At 44.2% G+C, this 22,183-nt stretch overlaps 1 protein-coding gene across 1 annotated transcript in view; it reads left to right on the forward strand.

Annotated features, from left to right (window-relative positions):
* The window catches only part of ncoa2 (nuclear receptor coactivator 2), a 54,688-nt gene that overhangs the window by 21,525 nt on the left and 10,980 nt on the right, over positions 1–22,183 (forward strand). The window contains exons 3-11 of the mRNA XM_083995861.1: positions 1,010–1,117; positions 2,142–2,314; positions 5,910–6,013; positions 9,102–9,279; positions 10,911–11,099; positions 13,546–13,647; positions 14,907–15,047; positions 15,371–15,518; positions 16,069–17,425. Of these exons, the coding sequence (XP_083851987.1) occupies positions 1,029–1,117; positions 2,142–2,314; positions 5,910–6,013; positions 9,102–9,279; positions 10,911–11,099; positions 13,546–13,647; positions 14,907–15,047; positions 15,371–15,518; positions 16,069–17,425 (2,481 nt within the window). The 5' untranslated portion in view covers positions 1,010–1,028. The remainder of the gene's footprint in view (positions 1–1,009; positions 1,118–2,141; positions 2,315–5,909; positions 6,014–9,101; positions 9,280–10,910; positions 11,100–13,545; positions 13,648–14,906; positions 15,048–15,370; positions 15,519–16,068; positions 17,426–22,183) is intronic.

Genomic DNA, 22,183 nt, shown 5'->3' on the forward strand with positions numbered 1-22,183 from the left:
TTTAATGCATATCCTCGAATGTGACGATTCGTTTTAAAAGACATGTGTTCAAATCCCCCTGAAATCCCAGTCCATTAGCCAACATCAGGTTTTGGTGCAGATGATGGTGGCAATTAATAAGATATCACTTTGATCAATAATTGATTGTCCTTCATTAAGTGGCATGAAGTTCAGGCCCATGCTGACTCGCTGGGTTAAGAGGAGGAGCAGAACAAAATATGCTGGTGTTGTGGAAGCTTAACACCATGCATGCATAGGGGCAATCTTACCCGAGTCTCCGAAAAGCTCTTGACTCATCACAAATTACTCCAAGCTCTAAAATTGAAGGACGCGATGCAAATTCATATTGTCACCTAATGGCGTTTTTAACTTAAGCTGCAGAGAAACCCAAGATAGTATTATGTGGGATGTTGGTAACAGAAACAGCCCTCAGCCAGCTTGTCACTTTGGATAGCGCCAAACAGTCACAACATAAATTCTTACTCACTAAAATTGTACTCTCAGTAGCTCGGCTTCAAAAAGAGCAGACGAGATTATCAGTCCCGCATGTACGGTTTTGAGTGAGTCTTACCAGCTGATACAGGTGAAGCATTCTCAGAGGCACTGGGTAAACACGGACACATGTTGTGATTGTAAAGCCACTCTAGCCCACTGTGAGCTGGCTTTGCTCGGTTTTGTGTAACGAATGGGTTTTTCTTGGTACATGGCTGAGCGCGCAGTCTGGTGCTGTGGGCAAAGTGCCGTGCTCTCATTTCAGTCTCTCTGGGGAGAGCTGCACCATCAGAGAGAAATGATTGAATCTCTTTCTCCGCTCCATTTTCGCTCATTTCTCCAGGTTGAGTGGATCAACCTGTGCCCCGAGCACACAATTGAGTGTGCGCGTGTGTGTGTTTTATGCAGATGTCCGTGTTGGCATGCTCACACACCTGTATGTGTGGTTTTCACAGAAAATTTCGTGGAATACAGTATCTCATGTGTAAAAACTCTTGTTTGCCTTTCGTTTTTCCAGACGCTGATATGCATTGAGGATGAGTGGAGTCGGTGAAAACCCATCTGACCCTGCAAGGGCAGAGTCACGGAAACGCAAAGAATGTCCTGCAGAACTTCTAGGACCCAGGTAAGACCTCGGTGCCTTCATGTATTGGACAGCCTGAGCAGGAGGTGTCGTGTTTTTTAGCTGGTTTTTCCGTCCCCCTCATTGTCATGAATGAGATATGTCAGCAACACCTTGAGGGAATTACTCCAAATGTGGCACAAATATGCATTTGGACTCACTCAAGGATGAAGTGATTAGATTTAGGCAGTCTAAAGTAAAAGTCAGTGTGACCTCACAAAAAAACGAACAAACATGTAAGGCCTCATAAATGAATTGTCACACCATTTAACACAATATCTAACAGGATAAAATGAAGACAGTTGTCTCTTCTCTTGCGGCTGCCTGTGGTTGGCACCCGCACCTAGTCATTAAAAGAAGGACAACCCCCCCCCCCAAGAAATCTTAAAGGGGCGTAGTCTTTATGTATTTTCGAGTCCACCACAGGTTAAATTGTCGATAACCTTGGTCACTCACTGCTTTGCCAAAATGTCTGCTTCAAACTAAAGCCTCCTGCACCACTTCTCACCAACTGCAAGATTGTAAATTAAAGCCCCAGCCTCTGTTATATGCGCAGTGGCAAGCCAGTATTTGCCAACAATAGCAGTGTGCTGTTGTGGCAGCTAACCCTGAAGCACTGATGTACAATATATCTGCATAATTCATCCGCAGACGAGCAGCCAAGAATGTAGGTTTTCCTTACTGATGTAGTGCTCCATGTTGGCACAATGAAGAAGCCCAGGGATATATTTCAAACCATACGGAGCATAATTGACCCAAGCCTTATTCCTCTTCTGACTGTCTGCTACGCCAAGGTTTGCAGTAGATGTTACACATCTTCATTTGGCAGCTATGAAAATGAGAGGCCTCCTCAGTAATGTCCACAGATATTGCGTGTACAGTCAACCCCGGAGTAGTTTTGTAGATGGATCTTCTTTGCCTCCCTCCTCTGTGTTGCTCTATATACACCCCCCCCCCCCCCCCCCCACCTTCTGTTTTACCTTAATAATTGCATTTGCTTACCCCAGTCTTCTCTTTGTCCCTGTAGTCCCAAGAGGAGCAACGAGAAGCGCAACCGCGAGCACGAGAACAAATACATCGAAGAGCTCGCCGAGCTCATCTTTGCCAACTTCAATGACATCGACAACTTCAATGTCAAGCCTGACAAATGTGCAATCCTGAAGGAAACTGTGAAACAAATCAGACAAATAAAGGAGCAAGGTACGAGTTACAGCCTAGAGTTCCCTTTCAGCTGGCTGCTTTTTCTGAATAACTTCATGCAAAGTCTCTGTTCATCTACTTGCTTCCCCTTCAGCCTATAGCGAAGTGAATATCTACAGATGGATTCAGCCATGGCTTAAACTAAAACTGTTGTTGTCGGGTCTCGTGGTTTTAAGACCACAAGTGCCACAGGTGGCACTCTGTTGGCAGATCCGTCAGATTTGATGGCATAAATACTATGGTTTGGGATCAGCTCCACACACAGTAATTGATGTTGTTATTATGGGCCAGCACAATTGATTTAATGTTCTCTCCATCACTTCATCATATCATTTGCATGAACCTAAGAAGTATTTTTTTTTTGTTGTTGGCTGTGTGGTCTTTTCCCACTTCCACTCTGAGCCAGAACATCAGGCAAAGGGATCAGTGCGCTCAGTTGTACTTGCCAGCTTCTCCTTCTCTGTAGTCGTTAACAATTACTTGAGGTGTATTTTTTTTAACTTTTCCATGTTAAAATTATCAAAAACCAAGATCAATGAAATCACACTATTTCTTCAGCTTACAGGTGAACATAAAGGCAGATGTTAAATTATGAATAAGCCTTCACTGTTCATATATGAAAAGCAGCTGTATGACCAGCCAACAAAAAAAAGGCCCACTCAAGGTATACATGAATCAGAGCAGCTGATGATGTCATCTTGTTTTATGACTCACAGAGCCAGGCGTTATGTAATGATGAGCAATGTGATGCAAAAAAAAAATAAAAAATCACACACAAACTCTGGCTACCGTCTGTCGGTCCCTCCCCCCACTCTTCTGTCCGTACTCCCTCCCTCCCTCCCTTCCTCCCTCCCTCAGACCCATCCTCCTCTCATTCTCTTCTTTTTTCCCTTTTTTTCACACCAGGCTAAAGTGACGTCCTCTGCCTGCCTCTGAAGGCATAATTGTGTTTGTACAGCTACCACTGAGGGCTAACAGTCCTCTGCTCTCTGCTTTGTTCTCAATGGCCGACTAGAGACACATTTTTGTACTTAACACAGAAAGCTGCTTCACCCTATCGTACACGGGGCAACATTTTCAGTTGCCATTATTTTCTTTTTTTCTCCTTGTTGTTGAAGCAGGGGTGCACTGAAAACTCATTTAGGAGTTTTTTATGCTATAAGTAGATGTGAGATCATCTCCACCGCCATTTGTTCCTGCCATTGCACCTCATCTGTCATCTGCTGTGTTATGTTCTGACTCTGTATTGGACAGTTTGTAGTGTATCTTTTTTTCTATAGGCCCAGGACCCCCCCCCCCCCAGACAGCGCTATTACTGCATAAAAAGTAGCAGGTTTATTTATGGTGACACTACTGAATAGATTAAGTTAAACTAATGTGACTTATTGTAACACTGAAAGCTTTTAATTCATCCCTGTTTGTTCCTCTAATGTTGTCTGCATACATTCATTGACTCATTGAAGTCACGAGTTGTGTGCTCGGCATATGCTTGGCTTTTCCTCTGTTTCCATTTTGTTGCATGTAAACAGACAGTATGTAGTAATGATATCTTTATAGAGCCTATAAAATAATGGCATAGCCGAGGGTTTTACAGCTTCCTTAACACTCTTGTTCCCACTCTTGCCAACATAGTAAAAAACCCAGCGCTCAAAGGCTGGGATGTACAGTAGCTGTGGAGCTGCAGCCAGTGAATTGTTAAATACATTGTTTTTATTCATTATGTATACATGGAAAAAATTGATAATGCATCAGGTGTAATTTTTTTTTAAAAGGGAGAGTTCACTGAATCATTAGATGTAAGTGATCAATTCCTTCCTATATCTGTGGCACACTTCTGCAGGCGGGCAGAAAGCCAGTGAGGGCCGCACTGACATTGAGTGATGGGTCTGTACCCAGGGCAGCTGTGCTGGTATACTGGTCCCAGCTGGGCCTGGAGAGGTCCTGCTGATACACACATCATTAATGCTGAAAGAGATGAATGTGGGTCTGTGTGCTGTTGCTCGAGCCCACAGAGCAGCGGCAAAACCTGGATCTGTGTCGGATTCCACACATCTACATCTAATAAAATCAAAGAAGGATGTGATTTTTTTTGTTTTTTTTGTTCGCTTTTCACTACAGCATTTTCTCACCGTATAGTCCGCCATCTTCTCGGCGTGGTGTGACAGTTAAATGTGTCCCCCCCAACAGCCCACTCATATTCCGCCTCTCATCATCTCTAAAAGTAGGGCAGCCTACGCGCTGAACATAAGGCTTCTCTGCATGGTTATTAACCCAATCACTCACATGGACAAATGCACAGCGCCATAGTGCAGGTACAGGAGTTAAAGGATACTCCAAAATCTCACTTCTTACTAAACCAATCACAGAGCCCCGAGATTAAAACATTTGCCGCAGCTTTTTAGACCGAGGACGTAACGGTGCTACATATATAATTTTTTCTTTTTTTTAAAGTATATTTTTGGCCTTTTGCCTTTAATGGATAGTGTAGTAGTAGTAGTAGTAGTAGTAGTAGTAGTAGTAGTAGTAGTAGTAGTAGTAGAGGGACAGGAAATGGGGAGATGGAGAAAGGGGGAATGATATGCAGCAAAGGGCTGCCCGAGTCGGGATTTGATACAGGGCCAGCTGCGGTGCGGACTATAGCCTCTGCACATGGGGCGCCTGCTCTATTAACCGAGCTATACAACGCCCCGCTACATGTATTATTTTGAAAAATCAGTATGTACCTGTCAAATAAAATTTTTGTGCACATGTCAAGTCAGGTAATACTACAGACTCTGCATGCCTGTACGTATATGCAGCAAGTGCCCCTGCATCCATACTTGGAAACCCAGTAGGCATAAGAGCTCACAAGGCATTACTGCAGCAAAGTTATTTGAGAGAGGGAGTACACGTGAAAAGGAAGACGGCTCCTGGCTAAAGAGAATCTCTGCCAAAGTGAATTCCAAAGTTAAACAGTGGTTCCATAGAAAACATTTAAAAATTCATGTTATAATTATTATTAATTATTAATGATGGTTAATTAAAATGAGAGAGGTCACTTTCTTTCAGTTAAAAGGTCCAACCCTCTGCTGCTTGACCACATCGTAACAACTTGCTATTCTGTTTGGAACAAGAGTTGTTTACACACTGTCACTGTGTTTCCATAATAGCCTTTTTTTTGCACATGACAATGCAATCCATCCAGTGGCTGCCACCAGCGTGGCAGCTGCGTGCCCTGACACACTCATTTACAATAACCTTTCACTCCGCTCGCTGCTCTGTGCTTGGGTTTGAGCTATGGCAACTTGTTTTGACAAAGGCACAAAATGTGTCGGCTTTGTAGCCAGATGGATATTTGTTGAAGGTCTTTTAAACAAGTGACCTCTTTGAAGTATGTGGGTCAATTACATGGGAAAAGCTGTTTTTTTTTTCTCTGCCTCTCTCGCTCTCTTTCTCTCTTGACTTCCATGTTTTGGTGTCTTGTTTGGGGATGCATCTTTGTTTCTTTTAGAATAGAATAACTTCTGTATTAAGTTACTTTCCACATTGTCTTGAATCAGCTAAATGTTTTTGTTTTGTTTGTTGGCTTGCCTCTAAACTTTTTTCCCATCAACAGAAAAAGCTGCGGCAGCAAATGAGGAGGAGGTACAGAAGGCCGATGTCTCATCAACAGGCCAAAGTGTGATCGACAAAGATGCCTTGGGACCAATGATGCTGGAGGTGAGTGGAGGGTCTTCTCTGGCTTATTATACCACAGACTGAACCCTCAGACTGGGGAACCTCATACTCACCCTCACATAGGATATACACTCTTTAAATCATGATTGGTGTATAATGAAGAGTGCCATCCACAGAGAACAATCGCAAATGGGCCAGTAGTGGTTGTGTGTGAGTGTAGCTGTGTGGAGTTAAAGCTGCCAGCATCTTGTATCTGCCCCGGATTGGCTGTAAATCACCGAGCGGAGCAATGGCCTCGTTGTCCCACGGAGGGCCACTGAAGTGCTTACGTATAATGGGAAGAAAGCAACAGCCTGGCGAATGAATCAGTCCATTGAGCCCGTCCTCTCACTCACTTCCTCCCTCCCTTTTCTCTCTCTTACTTGTTCAGTTCTCTTTTTCTCTCCCTGCCTCCCCATCTTCTCTACATTCGCCTCTAGATCTGTCCTGTCATGGAATATTTATAGCTCTCCTGGTCCAGCGTCACTGAATCGACATGCTAACTCGCGGCTAAATATAGCCCAGCACAGCCTGCATGCTTTCCCATCTGTCAGCAGCCCCAAAACACAGCGATCGGCCATTCACACTGCTCCGCTCTGGCCATGTCCCCGTCCGCCAGCGCGGGCTCATTACAGGATGCTCCGAGGAGAATGGCTGTCAGCAGGAAATGCACCCACGCACCCCATGACCCTCCTCCGAGGCTGTCCACTGCCCACGCTCATGCGAGCACAGAAAGACGAAGGAGGCCGTGAAAAAACATCAGTGTGTTGTTGTTTTAACCCTCTGGGAGCAAGTCCTGTTCCGTCACATGACTGTTGTGACAAATAGTTGGCATTCCTGTTAGACTGCCCCGTATGGTTACTGTTGCGTGGTATGATGAAATCATTATAGGGCCGAGTATGCTTCAAATTTTTAAAGATACAGTATCAAGTGCTTTGGCACTGATTCCAGGATTTTACTTTTTTCCTATACTTTTTTACATCAATATTTTATAATAATTTTATGATAATTCCCACACGGTGAGACATGGGCCCAATAAACTTTGGTACGTCATCAAGTGTGATGTATATAGACTGCAGGATGGTGACACTTATATTAAAGGCCGCAGCACAAATCATTGCATAATAAACTCTGCACTGTGACGGTAGTAAACAGCAGAACAGCAACATATTTATCAGTCGTCATTTCATGCTGCATTTCTCTTGGTTGGTTTGTAAACTCAGGGTTGAAGCAACACTTGCCAATAGTGAGATTGTGACCTTTTTTGTCCCAGGCTATCATTTGTGGTAAGATTGTGAGAACAGCCATATTTGAACCTCTCTTACAGTGCAGTGAAGGAAAGAAGTATAAACATAGAAGTTTTTTTCTCTTTCTTACACACCCCTTTGTATTTAGCCTTGCCTTCTTTTGGTCAAAAGTAGTTTGCTTTACACATATTTAGAATTGACTGTAGCGAGACAGTAATGCTCTGACATGCTGAATATATACCATGTTTAGCAAGAACGTATGTGAAGAGAGATGCTGTTTGCAAAATAAGAATCAAGTCATTAATAACAGAGAGGAGAGGGGAGGAGAGACTACTCCCTTTGCCGTAACAATGCACAACCTGCTGTATATTGCACTGGGAAGAAAAGCAACACAGGGTCATATATCAAGACAATAGGCTCGGCGCAAAATTGAACAGGTACACAGAGTGTGGTGGCTGCAAGTGTATTTATTTAGAGTATATTCATTTGTAATGGCTTTAGTCATCTCTACAGTGTATATATAATCAGGGCATTGTAAATTAAGGTACTGTCTAAAAACATTATGCAAGAGTGTCTGGAAGAAAGCAAGAGTTGGCACTAGAGAGTGTTTGCTCTGTTTCTGTTTGCCCTACTTGTCCAGTACATGGCCTTTCTTCACACAGGGTGGACTTACACAACCATGTTGCGTTTTTGGAACCATTTCGCTCTATGCATTGATAGATGGGATCTGTCTAAGTCTATTTTCAGACCATGCTGTGTTGATACAGGCCAGGGAAAACATCCATCTCCATCAGATCATGTATAATCTAGGATGTTTTGAGTTTTTTTTTTTTCCTCCCAAAAATTTAGCCTGCTACTCGATTCCTGGGTTGCTGTACAATAGAGACATGTAGTTCAAGGCACTTCAAGGCATTATTTGCTACGAATCATGTAATGCAAATTGATGTTAAAGGTGTGTGTAGTGTGTATAAGGTGGAGGTAATGATTATCTAAGCAGAGGTGTGGAGCTGACACCTTGGCAGTAGTCTCTTGTCTCTTATCTTGACACCAGCTTTTACAGTTTTACAACCAGCAGAATTCCTTTTTAAGGGCTCTGGGTGATTTGATGGCCTAATTGACACCATCTTGTGTGTAATGGCTGACCTGGGGCTGTATTTTTTCAATTAAGTGCTCCTCCTCCTTCACGTCCTCCAAGCTCTGCACGGCACAAGCTTTTATCCTGCTTTCTATCAGCCGCACCGATGTCGAGCATCTGCAGAGGTGATGGATATACGGAGCACGCAGATCACTAATCACCTCTTTTCAGACACTCTGCAGCTATGTGCAGCTTGAATAGTTTGTCCCACTTTCTTTCTTTTTTATAAATTTGCTACTGTTGAGTTGACCAAAGACAACCAGACATGCATTTAAAAGAAAACTCTGCACAAAGACAACCAGACATGCATTTAAAAGAAAACTCTGCACAGTTTCCTCTATATGTTTTTTATTTTGGCTTTAGTTTGCACACACAACACTGCAAATCCCTGTTGATGAACAAAATATGAGAGTTCAGTACTAACACAATGTAATTACCCCCAAAATTTTAGATTTCTAGAAGCACATCATGGTAGGAACTAGGTTTTATAAATAACATACTCAGCTGCAGTGTTATTTGTATTAGCAGAGAGTGGTGGTGGGAGGTAAATGTACTTAAACATGTTTTCACTCTCCTGCTTTCGCTTCCATTTCACTGTGAGAGATTTGTTCTATATTGGCGTAATGAATTCAGTAAACAAACGTTGTCTCTAAACGCTCTCTCTTTTTCTCTCTCTCTCTTTCTCTCTCTCCCCCTCTCTCTCCTGCAGGCCCTGGACGGCTTCTTCTTCGTGGTGAACATGGAGGGTAACATTGTGTTCGTGTCTGAGAATGTGACCCAGTACCTGCGCTACAACCAGGAGGAGCTGATGAATACCAGTGTCTACAGCGTGCTGCACGTCGGTGATCATGCTGAGTTCATCAAGAACCTGCTGCCCAAATCCCTTGGTTAGCCTCGAGCTTATTTTCCCTGCCAGTGTTCGCTTCGCTCTCCGGCTTTTTTCTACCTGTCAGTTTCGGTCTCGCTGTGTCACTTGTGTTTCGCGTCTCTTTCTCTCTCTCTCTCTCTTTTCCTGACTCCGCATGTATGTCCTCTGTGTTGCATCACTCCTACCTCTGCTCTCATTTACACGCTGGCCTCATCTCTCCTGTTTTTATTTTTTTCCTTACATAGTGTGCTCTTTCTGTTTCTCAACACCCTCACTTCCCCTCTTCTCCCTGTTCAGACAGGTATATTGTAGGTGGCTGTTTGATAGTGGTGTCAGTTTAATTAAAACGGCGAACTGTTCATGGTTAAACAGCTCCGGAGAGGCTGTGGGAAAGCTGCCGAACACACACTGTTATGTAAGCTTTATATACACGGTTGGCACAGTGTGTAAGAGCTATAGGTTTTTCATTTTCTCTCGCTGATGCTCAACCCAGACATTTGCTCTTCCTCTTCTCCTCTTCCTCCCTCTCTTTTCACCTAATTAACTTCCTTTTTCGGCTCCTCTCCCCTGTCAGCAGCATCGCTCCCTATTTTCTCATCTCATGCCCTTCCTTCCCCCTTCTCTTCCTGTTGTGTGTTATTCACTCTTTCTCTCTGCCACACAGCATCACCAAGTTCCCATTTTCATGTTCTCACTTTCCCATATCCTATACCCCCACCCCCACCCTCTATGAAAATCATTGTCTCCATCCTAGCATTACTCATCGCATGAAAACAGGCCATTTATTTTTGTGTGATAGACATTTACCTTTTTCTTTCTCTTTTTTATTTTTTCCCTTTTCCCTTTCCCCCCCATCTCTTCTCTTATACCCATCCCGTCTATTTAGCACCCAACCTCTACATCTCCTCCACTCAAGGGGTGATTGTAATGTATGTCAGTGCACCCCATCAGGAGCTCTCTCTCTTAAGTCCCTTCTCCCCTTCCTCTCCTCTCTTCTCTCCTGGTGCTTCGGATTGAGGTCTGAGTGCCCAGCCATCTGGGTGGGAGAGCGGCACAGAGCAGAGTACCCTGGAAACGATCAGTGGGCTGTGTCCCAGATACTGGGAGATTATCAATGCACTGAATGAGATCACAAACCAGATGGAGTGTGATGGGAGTTTGCGAGAGTGAGATGAGTTGTGTGTGTGTGTGTGCGACTGTGCGGCTCTTATTCTTTTTCTTTCTCGTGTGTGTATGCGTGTGCATGTCTGCTTGCACATGTGTGTTTGCCTGCGCCTGTGCAAGTGTTGGAAAGAAGAAGAAAGATTGGCAATGATATTTTAGAGGACATGCATATGGAAGCCTGGCATGGCTGTGGATAGATGGCATAGGGCTCAGGGTTTTAACTGCTCATTATGACTGATCTTTCCCCAGCAACTGCTCTCTCCTTTTTCTTTTTTTTTCTCCCCACTTTTTCCACCGTCTTTCTCTCTGTCTTGCTCTCATTATGTCTTTCACTTGCAGTGTGATAGCCTCTCTTGGCTCGCTCGGCGCCGCTTCCGATTTCCCCGTTCGGTTGTTCAAATTTGGCTGCCTTGAAATTTGTCAAATAAAATCCCCAGGAGGCTACATTGAAAAATCTCCTCTTTCCCCCTTCTCGCTCCCCTCTAGTGAATGGCGTCCCGTGGTCCAGTGAGGGTCCGAGGAGGAACAGTCACACATTCAACTGCCGAATGCTGGTCAATCCCCACAGCGAGAACCAGGACGAGCAGCACGAGCACGAGCCTCAGCAGCAGAAATATGAGACCATGCAATGCTTCGCCGTGTCAGAGCCCAAGTCCATCAAGGAGGAAGGAGATGGTACGCAACAAGAGAGAGAGTCTGTGAGAGCGGATAGAGAGCAGGGGCATCATTCGATACTAAAGTAGAGACCCTGCAGAACAAACTTGTACAAGATTAGTTCTGAGATCTGTTGAACTGCTTCCATTCCTGATCAATATAGTATTAGTCAGTCTTACCTTTTAATGTTTATGATTAAATCTTGAGCAGTAATAAATACTTAGATCTAAATATCATCAGAATTGCTATAGTAATTATAAGCAGGAAATTTAAGAGTGGAATTGTGAAAAATGCTTCAAGTTTTATAGCCTCTAAATTGATATTTCCTGAAATACAAAAGTTAATGACATAGGTAGGAAGATTTCTAAAACACCATAATGACAGGAAGGAAACATTGTTTTAGATTTTTTTGAACACGGCAGAAAGATTAAAGAAGCCAAACAGACAAAGATCAACAAATCAGAAGACAAATTCAGAAGCATCTTCACCTTGTATCACATCACACTGACAGTGTACAGTAAGATGAAAGAATTCCTGAACCTTGATCATGACAAAAGGGATTTGAGACTTTCCTGGGTCAAAGTAAGCTCTGAATGCAGAATGGAAGGTGGGTTTAAATATGAATTTACATTTATGAACAGATTGAGGTTCAGTCTCATAGCCAGTGTTGTATGAGAAAAGGGTTATAAGCAACTACTGAAGAGCAGCGCTGGTGCCACTCAGCTTACATCCATGAAAAGTTAAGTGACACAAGGGAGACGAGAGGCTGGGCAGCTGTCATTAAAGCCCATCTATAATTCATGCACATTCCTCACAAATCAGAGCTTATGACTCAGAGGGAAGGATGCGATTTAATCATGTGTATAGCATCGGGGAACCAGTCTTCTGGTGAGCTTCATATAGGTCTCAACAATAGTGTATTAATCGTGTCGAATATGGAGGTATAAAAGAGAAGAAGCTGCATTTGTGGTAGTATAAACATATGCTGACCTTTCCTGGGGAATTATTTTAATTGTATGTTGACTCTGATTTCTCAGTCACTGAGAGGTCACTGGGCTTTTCCAGTGGTTTCATGGGCTCAGACAGGAACTCAACATCCTGTAGTTTGAGAAAATTTCCATCACAAGAGACTGTAATTCGTCCAAAAATGTGTAAAGCATAGATTCTCAGTGCTCTCAAAACATATGCAATATTATACATCTTAACTGCCGAAATCCTGTTTGCTCAGTGGCTTTGATGAGAGACCATAATTCCCTCCTGCCAAACTATAACTCAGTGGTTAATTAAAACGGTAAAGTAAAAATGCAAGTGTTTCACTCCAAATCTAGTCTCAACCTGTCTTTTCCCCTCTCTGGCTTCCTTTGTGCACCAGCTGCTTGCCAACCATACTTTGGCAAATACGCTAACTAGGACCCAGGCCAGAGGTTTTTTTTTTGTGTGTATATGTGTGTGCGTGGTCCAGGTATTTCTCATGTTGTGAGGACCTAAATCTGTTTACACCATCACATTATAGCTACTCGTCTTACTAATAGGGACAGTCAAACCCTCGTGCCGTGAATTTTTACAATGAAGACATGTTGAAACGTTAGGGTAGGGTTAGGTTTAAGCAAGTAGTAGTTACAGCTAAAGTTAGAGTAAGTCTCCAGGAAATTGATATCAGTCAGTGTAATGTCCTCTGAGGTCTGACTGAGTGGCAACACGGGGCCAGTGGTTACAGTTGTAGCCATAGACGGAGACAAGGGAGGAGGAAGGAATTGCGAGAGATTTGCAGATCCATCGGCCAGACCACCCACAAGGCACTGTTTACAAGTCAAAATGAGGTGTGTATGCGTGTGTGTGTGTGTGTGTGTGTGTGTGTGTGTGTGTGTGTGAGAGAGAGGGAGCCCTGGCATGCATTTCTTAGCCAGAAATGTGTGGGATTATGGGTATTACTGGCACGGGAAAGTTAGATGGCTGACTTTTTGGGGTCATCCCAGCCCTGAACTTGGCATTGTCATATTATGTGTGTGCGTGCGTGTGTGTGTTGGAGGCGACTGTCACGACTGAGCGATGGCCATCTTTAATGTTTGGACCATGGGAGGTGTCATCAGTGTGAGATGGCACTGTAGGTGAGACCAGCCGGAGACATTTGCGCAAACACGCACTCATGCACACACACCTTCAAAGGTCACACTTCATCATTTCCCTTGCCAGCGATAGTTGCTCCTCCTCATGAAAGGAGCGGAGCTCTGATCCCCGCGCTCATTAATAACTGTATTAATTATGCTGCCTGGGAATAACATGCATTTCATTTTCTTTCCCTCCTTCTGTCTCTATCATTTACGCCCCGTCCTCTCCTCCCCTCTCCCATCCCCCCCTTCATGCCTTATGTCTCTGTCCTGTCCTCTTTGTTACATCCTCTACATCATCTTTTCTGTACTCCGCTCCTCTATTCTCCCTCTCCTCCCCAACCTTTTTTTTGTTTTAGACTTCCAGTCGTGCCTGATATGTGTGGCTCGCAGGGTGCCCATGAAGGAAAGACCCATGCTTCCCACGCATGAGAGCTTCACCACGCGCCAGGACCTGCAAGGTACACAAAACCGGTCATACAGCCAGGAGCTGCAGAATAGTATCATAACAAACAAAACACATCAAACCTCATTTCTTCCCCATGACCCATTTTTTAAGGTTGTGCCAATAATTGCGACCAATTACTGTTGTGACTCCCCTCCTGACTTAATATTTGCAAAACAATTATGTAGTGCACCGCCCCCCACGTCACCTCATCCCACCACGTCACCAGCCCATAAATCACCTCAACACTGCAGTTTGGGTATTTAAAGATTATTATATGCTTGGTAAAGGTCCATGTAAAGTCTGTCTACGCTGTGGGAGGTAAAGTACCTGTCTGAACACTGGCACAGAGACGTAGACAGCTGTCTGTGTTTCACCTGGTCTTTGATGTGATTGTACTATTTCTCAGCATAATATCTACACACAGTAACTCGGTAACATATAGTAATTTCCTGTCGTGCCACACCCAGACCTCTGTAGGTGTCAATGTATGCATACAGTACCTATGTTTGTGTGCCTGTGATTTATTTTTTTCATATTCAAGGCTGCCGGTTTTATTCTTCTCTCGTGGTTGTTTTATAAACATTTTTCATAAGAAGTAGTGCAACCTTTTTCTTCCTGAGAGATCTTACTGCGTATTGTGCAACATTATAAAAAAGCTCATGTTGTGAATGTTTATGGAACAAAAATTACCCAGTCCCTATGGCTGTCATTCACACAGCAGTCTGCCTGTCAGCCCTTTAAATGCACCGCTGCCTCTGCTTAAATTGCAGTCCATTGAGGGACAACTGTTACATTGCTACAAGTGTGTATGTGTGTGTTGACGTGTAGAGTGGGAGCATTTGTTGACTTCTAAAGATAGTTGAGCCTAAGCTGTTCTACCTGTTGTATCAAGTGTCTTAACGGTGATCTTACTGTACTTCATTTGTACTGGCAGTGTTTTTACTTGTTTAATTGAATTCTTTAATCTTTTGTGGACAGGACATTTCTCATTACCACAAAGTACATCTCTTGCTAAAGCTTTTCATTAATTATAATTAAAATGTAAAATGAATAAATCCTCAGCATTTCCTCAAGCGGTGTCAAACCACAAAGCTGCTGCGCCAAGTGGCCCGGTGGAGAACATCTTCTGGTCAACAAGCTGCTCTACATATTTATGTTTGAGAGAGACATTAAATCCCCATCAGCTCAGCTAGTGTGGGTTTGTGCATGTGTATAGAAATCCGTGCCTCCATGTCTGACTAAGGCCTACTTAATCTGGTCCTCTGTGTGTAGGTAAGATAACATCCCTGGATACCAGTCTGCTGCGGGCATCTATGAAACCAGGATGGGAGGATTTGGTGAGGCGCTGCATTCAGAGGTTCCACTTACAGAACGATGGAGAGATGTCTTTTGCCAAGAGACATCAGCAGGAAGGTAAAGCTGTTAACTGCAAGTACTGTGTAATTCTTGGCTCCTGTCGGTTACACACTTAGGTTTTTCTGATGCCTTCGTCAGATTGTGTTAGAGTGCACAGTATTATGCTGATCACGGATCCCTTTTAACCAAAGCTAATGGGAAATTATAGGCTTCTCCTTCGACTTCCTCAATCCACTCCAAGCCACTGTCCAAATAAACAAATTTTACTGCAGTTTCAATGAGGGGGAAAAAAACAAAAAAACATCATCTACACAAATGAATCATCAAGTGAAGATGTTTTGCATGTTTATTTACTGATTTAAGTACGTATGTGTCCACAGTTCTCCGCCATGGTCAAGCGTTCAGCCCCATCTACCGGTTCTCCCTCTCCGATGGAACCATCGTGTCGGCCCACACCAAGAGCAAACTGGTGCGATCGCCTGCCACCAACGAACCTCAGCTCTACATGTCCCTGCACATTCTACAGAGGTATGTCTCACTTTCCATATTGTGTAGGAACCAGAGAGACAAATTCTGCAGCGTGAACTTGTGTTGCATGTTTTAGCCTGTTAACGCCCTGCAGCACAACCTGATGGCTCTGTGTGTTCTGTCAGAGATGGAATAATGTGCAACTTCATGTTTGCCAGTGGTCTGGATCTCAGAGGAGATTGTCACAGTGAAATCAGACTCGAGGGTTAGTTATAACCCCCTTAAAAAACAAAACAAAACAAAAAACAAATTTTCTTACCTTTTCCCTGTGTACATATATATTTCATATATTTCTGACTGTGTTTACCCAGTTGCCATTGAAATTTCTGCCATCAATACAATGCGCATTTTAAACAACCAAAGTGTGTTGTGCCTGAAGAACAGCAAAATGATACTGGAGAAAAATCAACAGCAAGGTCACACTTTCTCAGGATGAACCCCGAGACCCTGCCGTGCAATTTTCTCAGTTTCCTAACTTCTACAGTAAATTCTTGGTTAAAAAACTGAATAAATCAGATGGATTATCTGTGTGTTTGTTTTCAACCTCTAGGGAGCAGACAGTTTGTGGAATGGGCCAGGATATGGGTCCTGGCAATCAGGCCACAGGGATGGCTCCAAAACCAATGAACTCCTCCACTCCCTCCATGACTCCTCCAACCCCAGGCAGTTTGCCAGGTTCGGGGCCTCAGGGCCAAGACACTACCATCAGCAGCAACAGCACGCCTTTTTCCCCTCCAGGTCCTGCTGGCCCCAGAGAACCAGCGGCCATGGGCCATATGCAGGGCTACCGTTTTGGCTGCCCCCCGCCACACAACCACACCGGGGGCATGCAACCGCCACAGCAGGGCCCGAACTGGAGGATGAACAGCCCTTCTCGCGCTAGCCCCAGCCCGGCAGGAGGACCCCACCCACCTCAACAGAACTCTATGTTGTCGCCCAGGCACAGAGGAAGTCCTGGAGGGGCGGGCAGCCCTCGTGTAGCAGGAGGCCTGCACTCGCCGTCTCCGGCGGGGATGTGTGGCGGTGGACCTGGTGGAGCAGGAAGTAGTAGTGCGACTGGTGGTCACGCTAACAGCTACACGAGCAGTTCTCTGTCGGCTCTGCAGGCCCTAAGTGAGTGCCACGGTGTAGGACACGGGCATGGGCCCCCTCATGCACATACACTGGGGTCTCCAGACCGGAAGATAGGCTCCCCAGCAGGGGTCACACAAGGGTCAGGAGTAAACTCTCATCTGATGTCAAAAATGGGGGGAGGAAGTGGCGCCGCTGGTGGTGCAGGAGACTCATTTGGCCCTCACACAGACATGGGGCAGGGGCATGCCCAAGGCCCGCCAGAGGGCAACCTAGTTGAGCCCAAGGAGGAGAGGGAAGGCCCCCCCGATGGCCACGACGCTCTCAACCGTCTTCACGACAACAAGGGCCACACCAAGCTACTGCAACTGCTCACCACCAAGCCAGAGCCCCTGGAGACGCCCCTGTCCCCCGGCGCAGGGTGTGAGGGCAAAGACCAGGCCGGGGCAGGGGTCCGGGGTTGCCACGCGGGCGGGAACACTCACGCCACATCCCTCAAAGAAAAACACAAGATCCTTCATCAACTGCTCCAGAACAGTACGTCTCCTGTAGACCTGGCCAAACTCACTGCAGAGGCCACGGGCAAAGAGCTTGGCCAAGACCAAGCCCAGGGTGCTGGTAGTACGACGTCTGGGGCAGAAATAACTCCCAAGCAGGAGCCCTTGAGCCCCAAGAAGAAGGACAATGCCCTGCTCCGCTACCTGCTGGATAAGGACGACACTGTACATAAGGACAAGGTCCCCAAGCTGGAGCCTGGGGAAGTGAAGGTCGAAGGGGGTAAAAACACCCACGTCAAAGCAGAGAAACCAGATGCAGGATACGACCGGGCTGAGCAGGTTAGTTTTTAACATGCCTTACTTTTACTGTGTGCACAAAGGAGCTATTGAGTTTTACATTTTGTCTTCCTGTTTGAAAAACAGCTTGTATTCTGAATAATTTCCCTCTCTGAAGTGATGAACGGTGCTAAAGTTGTCCCAAAAGTCATTTTGAAACTTCCCTCTCTTAAGCCCACTGCAAAAACCAAAACTTGTTGCCCTGTCCTGCTCCACTTGCCTCCTCTCTCTATCTGAGCACTAATCTGGGTTAGGTAGCAGATGTTGGCTCCTCCAAGTCCCATGTCCATACCGGATGTTGCAGCTAAATACACAAACGGTCTGGCTGTTTGGAGGTCGAACAGGATTTGTGGCCTATTGACAGTCAGATTCAGATTTACACTCTTGTTATATACATTTAAGACACGGTGCATGTTTTTTTTATTCACATATATAAACACATCTGGTCCTTTCACTGCCTTTGTGTTGGCAGCACAAGCTGAGGGAAGCAATCCGCCAGCTTCAAACAACTGTGACATTTGGAAGGAACCCCTGTGGTTCTCTAGCCATTTGATCCTGTTTGCGTTTGGCCAGAATCCTCAGGTTTGGCACCAGGCTCAGGTCAGACCTGGCACTGAAAGAGAGAAGAGGAGAAAAGAGTAAAAGGGAGTGAGCAGGCAGAGTATTGCTGGTAAAACGCAACATTTCTGCAAAGCAGAGGCTGCAGCTTTCTGATTTCTCTAATGCAGGAAAGAAAACCAGTGCTTGGTGAGACTTTAACCGTTCACACAGGAAACCTGTGTATGATGCGCTCCACTAAACACACGTTCTAGACAAATGTACTTCTATCACACCCCTCACTGCAAAACCACAGAATTACATAAAATTACATGAATGCCCTTCCACTCTATTTCTCTAATTATCCTCCTCTTCTTAGACCCAGTGGGTAATCTACATAGTTACATAGTGACTGTTTAAATGTCACTAACATTGAACAAAAGGTTTTTCCTTTATATAAATGCATGTTCACCCTTTTTATGAAACAGCAAAGCAGTACTCAAACCGGTCTTGATCCTAAGCTGGAACAGCGTGTGAAAACACATCGTGGTATGGAGTATCGATTGAGCCATTCAAAACGCGTACATGTGTAGGTTTCTATAGGGTACTGGAGGAAAAAAATGGGATTTCATCACTTTGTCACTCTATTATTATCTCCTTCCCTCTATGTGGCACCTTTTTGTAGACACGCTGTTGTTTTCCCCGTTCAGATGGAGGGGATGGTGGTACCAAATGTCGGAGAGCCGTGCCTGCTGGCTGTGTATGTACAGTATGTGCTCGGCCACTTGGGCGCATATGAAAAAGAGGAAAAGGTGATTGGATGAGTAATAAGAACTGCTGTTGAACTGAACAAAGAAGGAGAGATGAGAGAGGTGTAGATACCCCCAGGAGAGCCCAGCCTCGGCAGGCAGAGTGAAAATGATGAGCCATATGCTCCTGCATGTCCTCTCTGCTGCCATGGAGATAGAGGGGAGAGGGAGTGGTGTGTTTGTAGAGCAAGCTGCATACGCAAAACAATAGAGGGAAATAGAAATTGTGAAAAATAGATGTTTCATGTATATGGCTTGATATTGAGGGTTTCGTTCTCCATAAAGAGCCAGTGTACTTAATAATACAAATTAATGACATTACATAAATTGGTTTAAGTTCCGCCTCGTGTGGACAGGACAAATGAAACCGGTGAATCCTGGGTTTCATGTTTAAATGGTGATAAAAGTGCTGATAGTTTCCTGGTTGGTGGGTGTTTCCAGTTTTAACAGATACCGCTAACAATGAAAAGCAGCATTTGTTAGACGCAAACTAAGCCGCGGCTTCATTAGAGCCATTTTGTGGTGAGTGGGTTTCTCTGGGGGGAATCGCTGCTTGCTCATGTGTGAAAGATGACTGTACTAGTCAAAAAGTCCACTCATCCTCCTTCTCTCTGCTAACCTCACCCACTGTTTTCTTGCTACGCCTCTCTTCTCTCTCTCTGCCTCCTTTCCTCCTCATTATTGTGTGAGGGCTGAATTATTGATGGCTGGAGCGGAGCTAAATGAGAAATCAGAGCAGAGAGCAGCAGTAGCGGCTTAGCTGATGGCTGAAGGAACTATAGGTATGGTTGACTAGTCCCATGGGCCTGTGGGTGGCAGGATTATCTCTGTGATTTCATGTGTGTGTCCATGTAAACATACTGTCTCCCAAAAGTAAATAATCCAGAATTTGCATGCAGTTAATTTAGTTAATGGTTTTACCTTCTCCTTATTCTGTTGGAAATGATGATACTGAAATACCAGATAAAGTTCATTCTTATGAGGAATATTGTAGAAAGGATCCTGAATTACATGGTGGTAGTGTGAGTTGTTCATGGCTTTGGTTTGTGAAATCACTTAAACTCAGCTCACTATTGAGTATTTCTTTTTTATAAAGTGACAGATGTAGGTCACAATAGCCACAGCCCCTCATTGACCCTGCATGTGAGTGAGTGGGGTAAATAAAATAAAGTCAATTCATACAAGCCAGTACATGATGTTAAGAGTTTATTCTGCTGGCCTCAGTGCTTCAGCTTTCCTTCCTTCTTCCAAAGTAAGAAATAATGTCAAATTGCATCCCAAAACAAACTCATTTCCATGAGCACTCACTCTCGGGCAATTTCACGCACTGTACCAGAGCTCATACACGTCTCTTTGTACAGTATGTGCAGGGTTTACAAAACCTGGTGAGCCAGTAATCATCTGACAGACATGGAAGGAGGTATTTTTATATTTATGTCAAATATTGGTGACATAACTCATCCATCATTACTCAGTGATGCCATGGCTGTATATGTAAATATGAATGTTTGAACATAGAAAAACTGTGTTTCCTCGAATTTCCTCTTCCATCTTATTTGCAACTTAAGTTGATTTCCTTTTTTTGCAAAGAACTTTCTAATAGTGGGGCCAGCAGAAACTAGTGGATGGACAATTTAAAGCACAAGATATTACGAAAGGGAAAAAATCTATTATTACAAATTATTTCAGTTTTTGTAATTGCATTTATCTCATATAACAGCAAAAAGGAAGTCCTTCATCATGGCATGTATAATCAACGCAATCAATGTTGAAGTCTTGTGACTTTAATAATTCAGCCAGTTAAGCTCTTTCACATAGTGCAAATTATTGAGTTTGTGCAAGTTGTTTTTGCTCACAAAGACCAACACAACACAATTCTGGGGTGAAATGCGTTTTCCTTTTGCCACTCTTGACAGTGGCACTTCTGCTTTACCCAGTTTTCTCATTTCCCTTTCCTATAAAATGACATGGACCAGGTCACAAGGGCACAATAACAAGTCTGTATTGACATCAGGGAAATGGATAGGTAAGGAATAAAAGACTAGATTATAACGTGCACATTTATGCACAGGGATGTTCTTTTTTTTCTTTTAATTATAAAGTAATCACAATGAAATAAGGACATGTTTTTCTCTCCCTCATCACCAGCCAGTTTTCCAGTTAGGTAGTGATGCAATCTTGTGTGTTAAAGATAAATAAACAAGTCTGAGTTTTAAATATGCATAGAAGCCCTCAAACAACCTACATCTTGTAATGTATGTACAGTATCCTTAGCTGCTCTCTTCCAGAGTGAGTAACGTTCTGCTGTCAAGATGTTTAATCTGTGATCTCTAAATGGGACATGGCTTAAAGCTAAATATTTAATAATTGTCATGTTGCTGTACAAATCCTTGCTATTGTAACCTTACTGTATGTGGCTAAAATGCATTTCCTGCATGGTTTACATTACAGGCAGAGACATGCATTGGAGGTAGAGGGTAACAGGGATTGATAGAAATAGGACCCATTAAGGGTAAAAGCAACGAGAGAAGTCGAGAGAACAGAAAGTAGGAGGAGAGAGAATTAGAGAGGAGGAGGAAGAGAGCAAACTGAGAGCGTACAGGAGCATTACATCATTCCTGACCTCATTAGGGCTTTTCTCTCTCCCCCACCGCCACCACCCCCCACCCCACTCTGCTCCTCTCTCTAGCTCTCCCACATATCCTGTATTCTTGTCTGCTCTGTACTATCAGCATTTTGTGACTGTTGCTCCTTGTGTATCTAGAGAGTTTGTTTTTTTGAAGCAGGATCCTCTGAGGCGAAGGAGCAAAAGATCCAGCAGTTAAAAAAAAAAAAGTGTTCCAAGGCAGGACCAAGGCTTTATAGTCCTTGGCCGCAACAGATAACTGTTCTGTCAGGCATTTTTGGCAGCCTTGTTATCTTCAGTAGCATTCGCATACCTAAGATCCATGTCCCTGTCTACAATGGTGAAATATAACATTGAACCAGTGGCCAGTGTGCTGGTTTCCTGCTGTACAGTCACGATCAGTTGTTGGTGTGTTGTCACTGACTCACTGAACGTGCTGCACTCTGGTGGCCTCTCACAGTCACTGCAATTTATTTATCTAAAGTCCCTCAGGCCACTCTGTGAAGAGCTTTTATCACCTGTGTTAATGTTGCAGTTCAATTTTGACCCTAACCTACATTTTTCTTGTCTGCCATTAAAATGACATTCATTTCAATAACACCGCCTCTTGCTTCGGCTTTTGTAAAGGTAATAATGCGTTTGCTTCTGGTGGGCTGTGCCAGGTCGGTGTTCGTCAACGGTACGATACATTTTTGGAGGCCTTTGGTTGTCTGGGTGTTGTACGTGACTGCATTATTGAGGTGTCCCTGTTATTGCACCCACCCACTATGTGTCATAGAAAGGCAGCGG

The sequence above is a fragment of the Trachurus trachurus genome, assembly GCF_905171665.1.
Source record: "Trachurus trachurus genome assembly, chromosome: 20".
NCBI classification, from domain to species: Eukaryota; Metazoa; Chordata; class Actinopteri; order Carangiformes; family Carangidae; genus Trachurus; species Trachurus trachurus.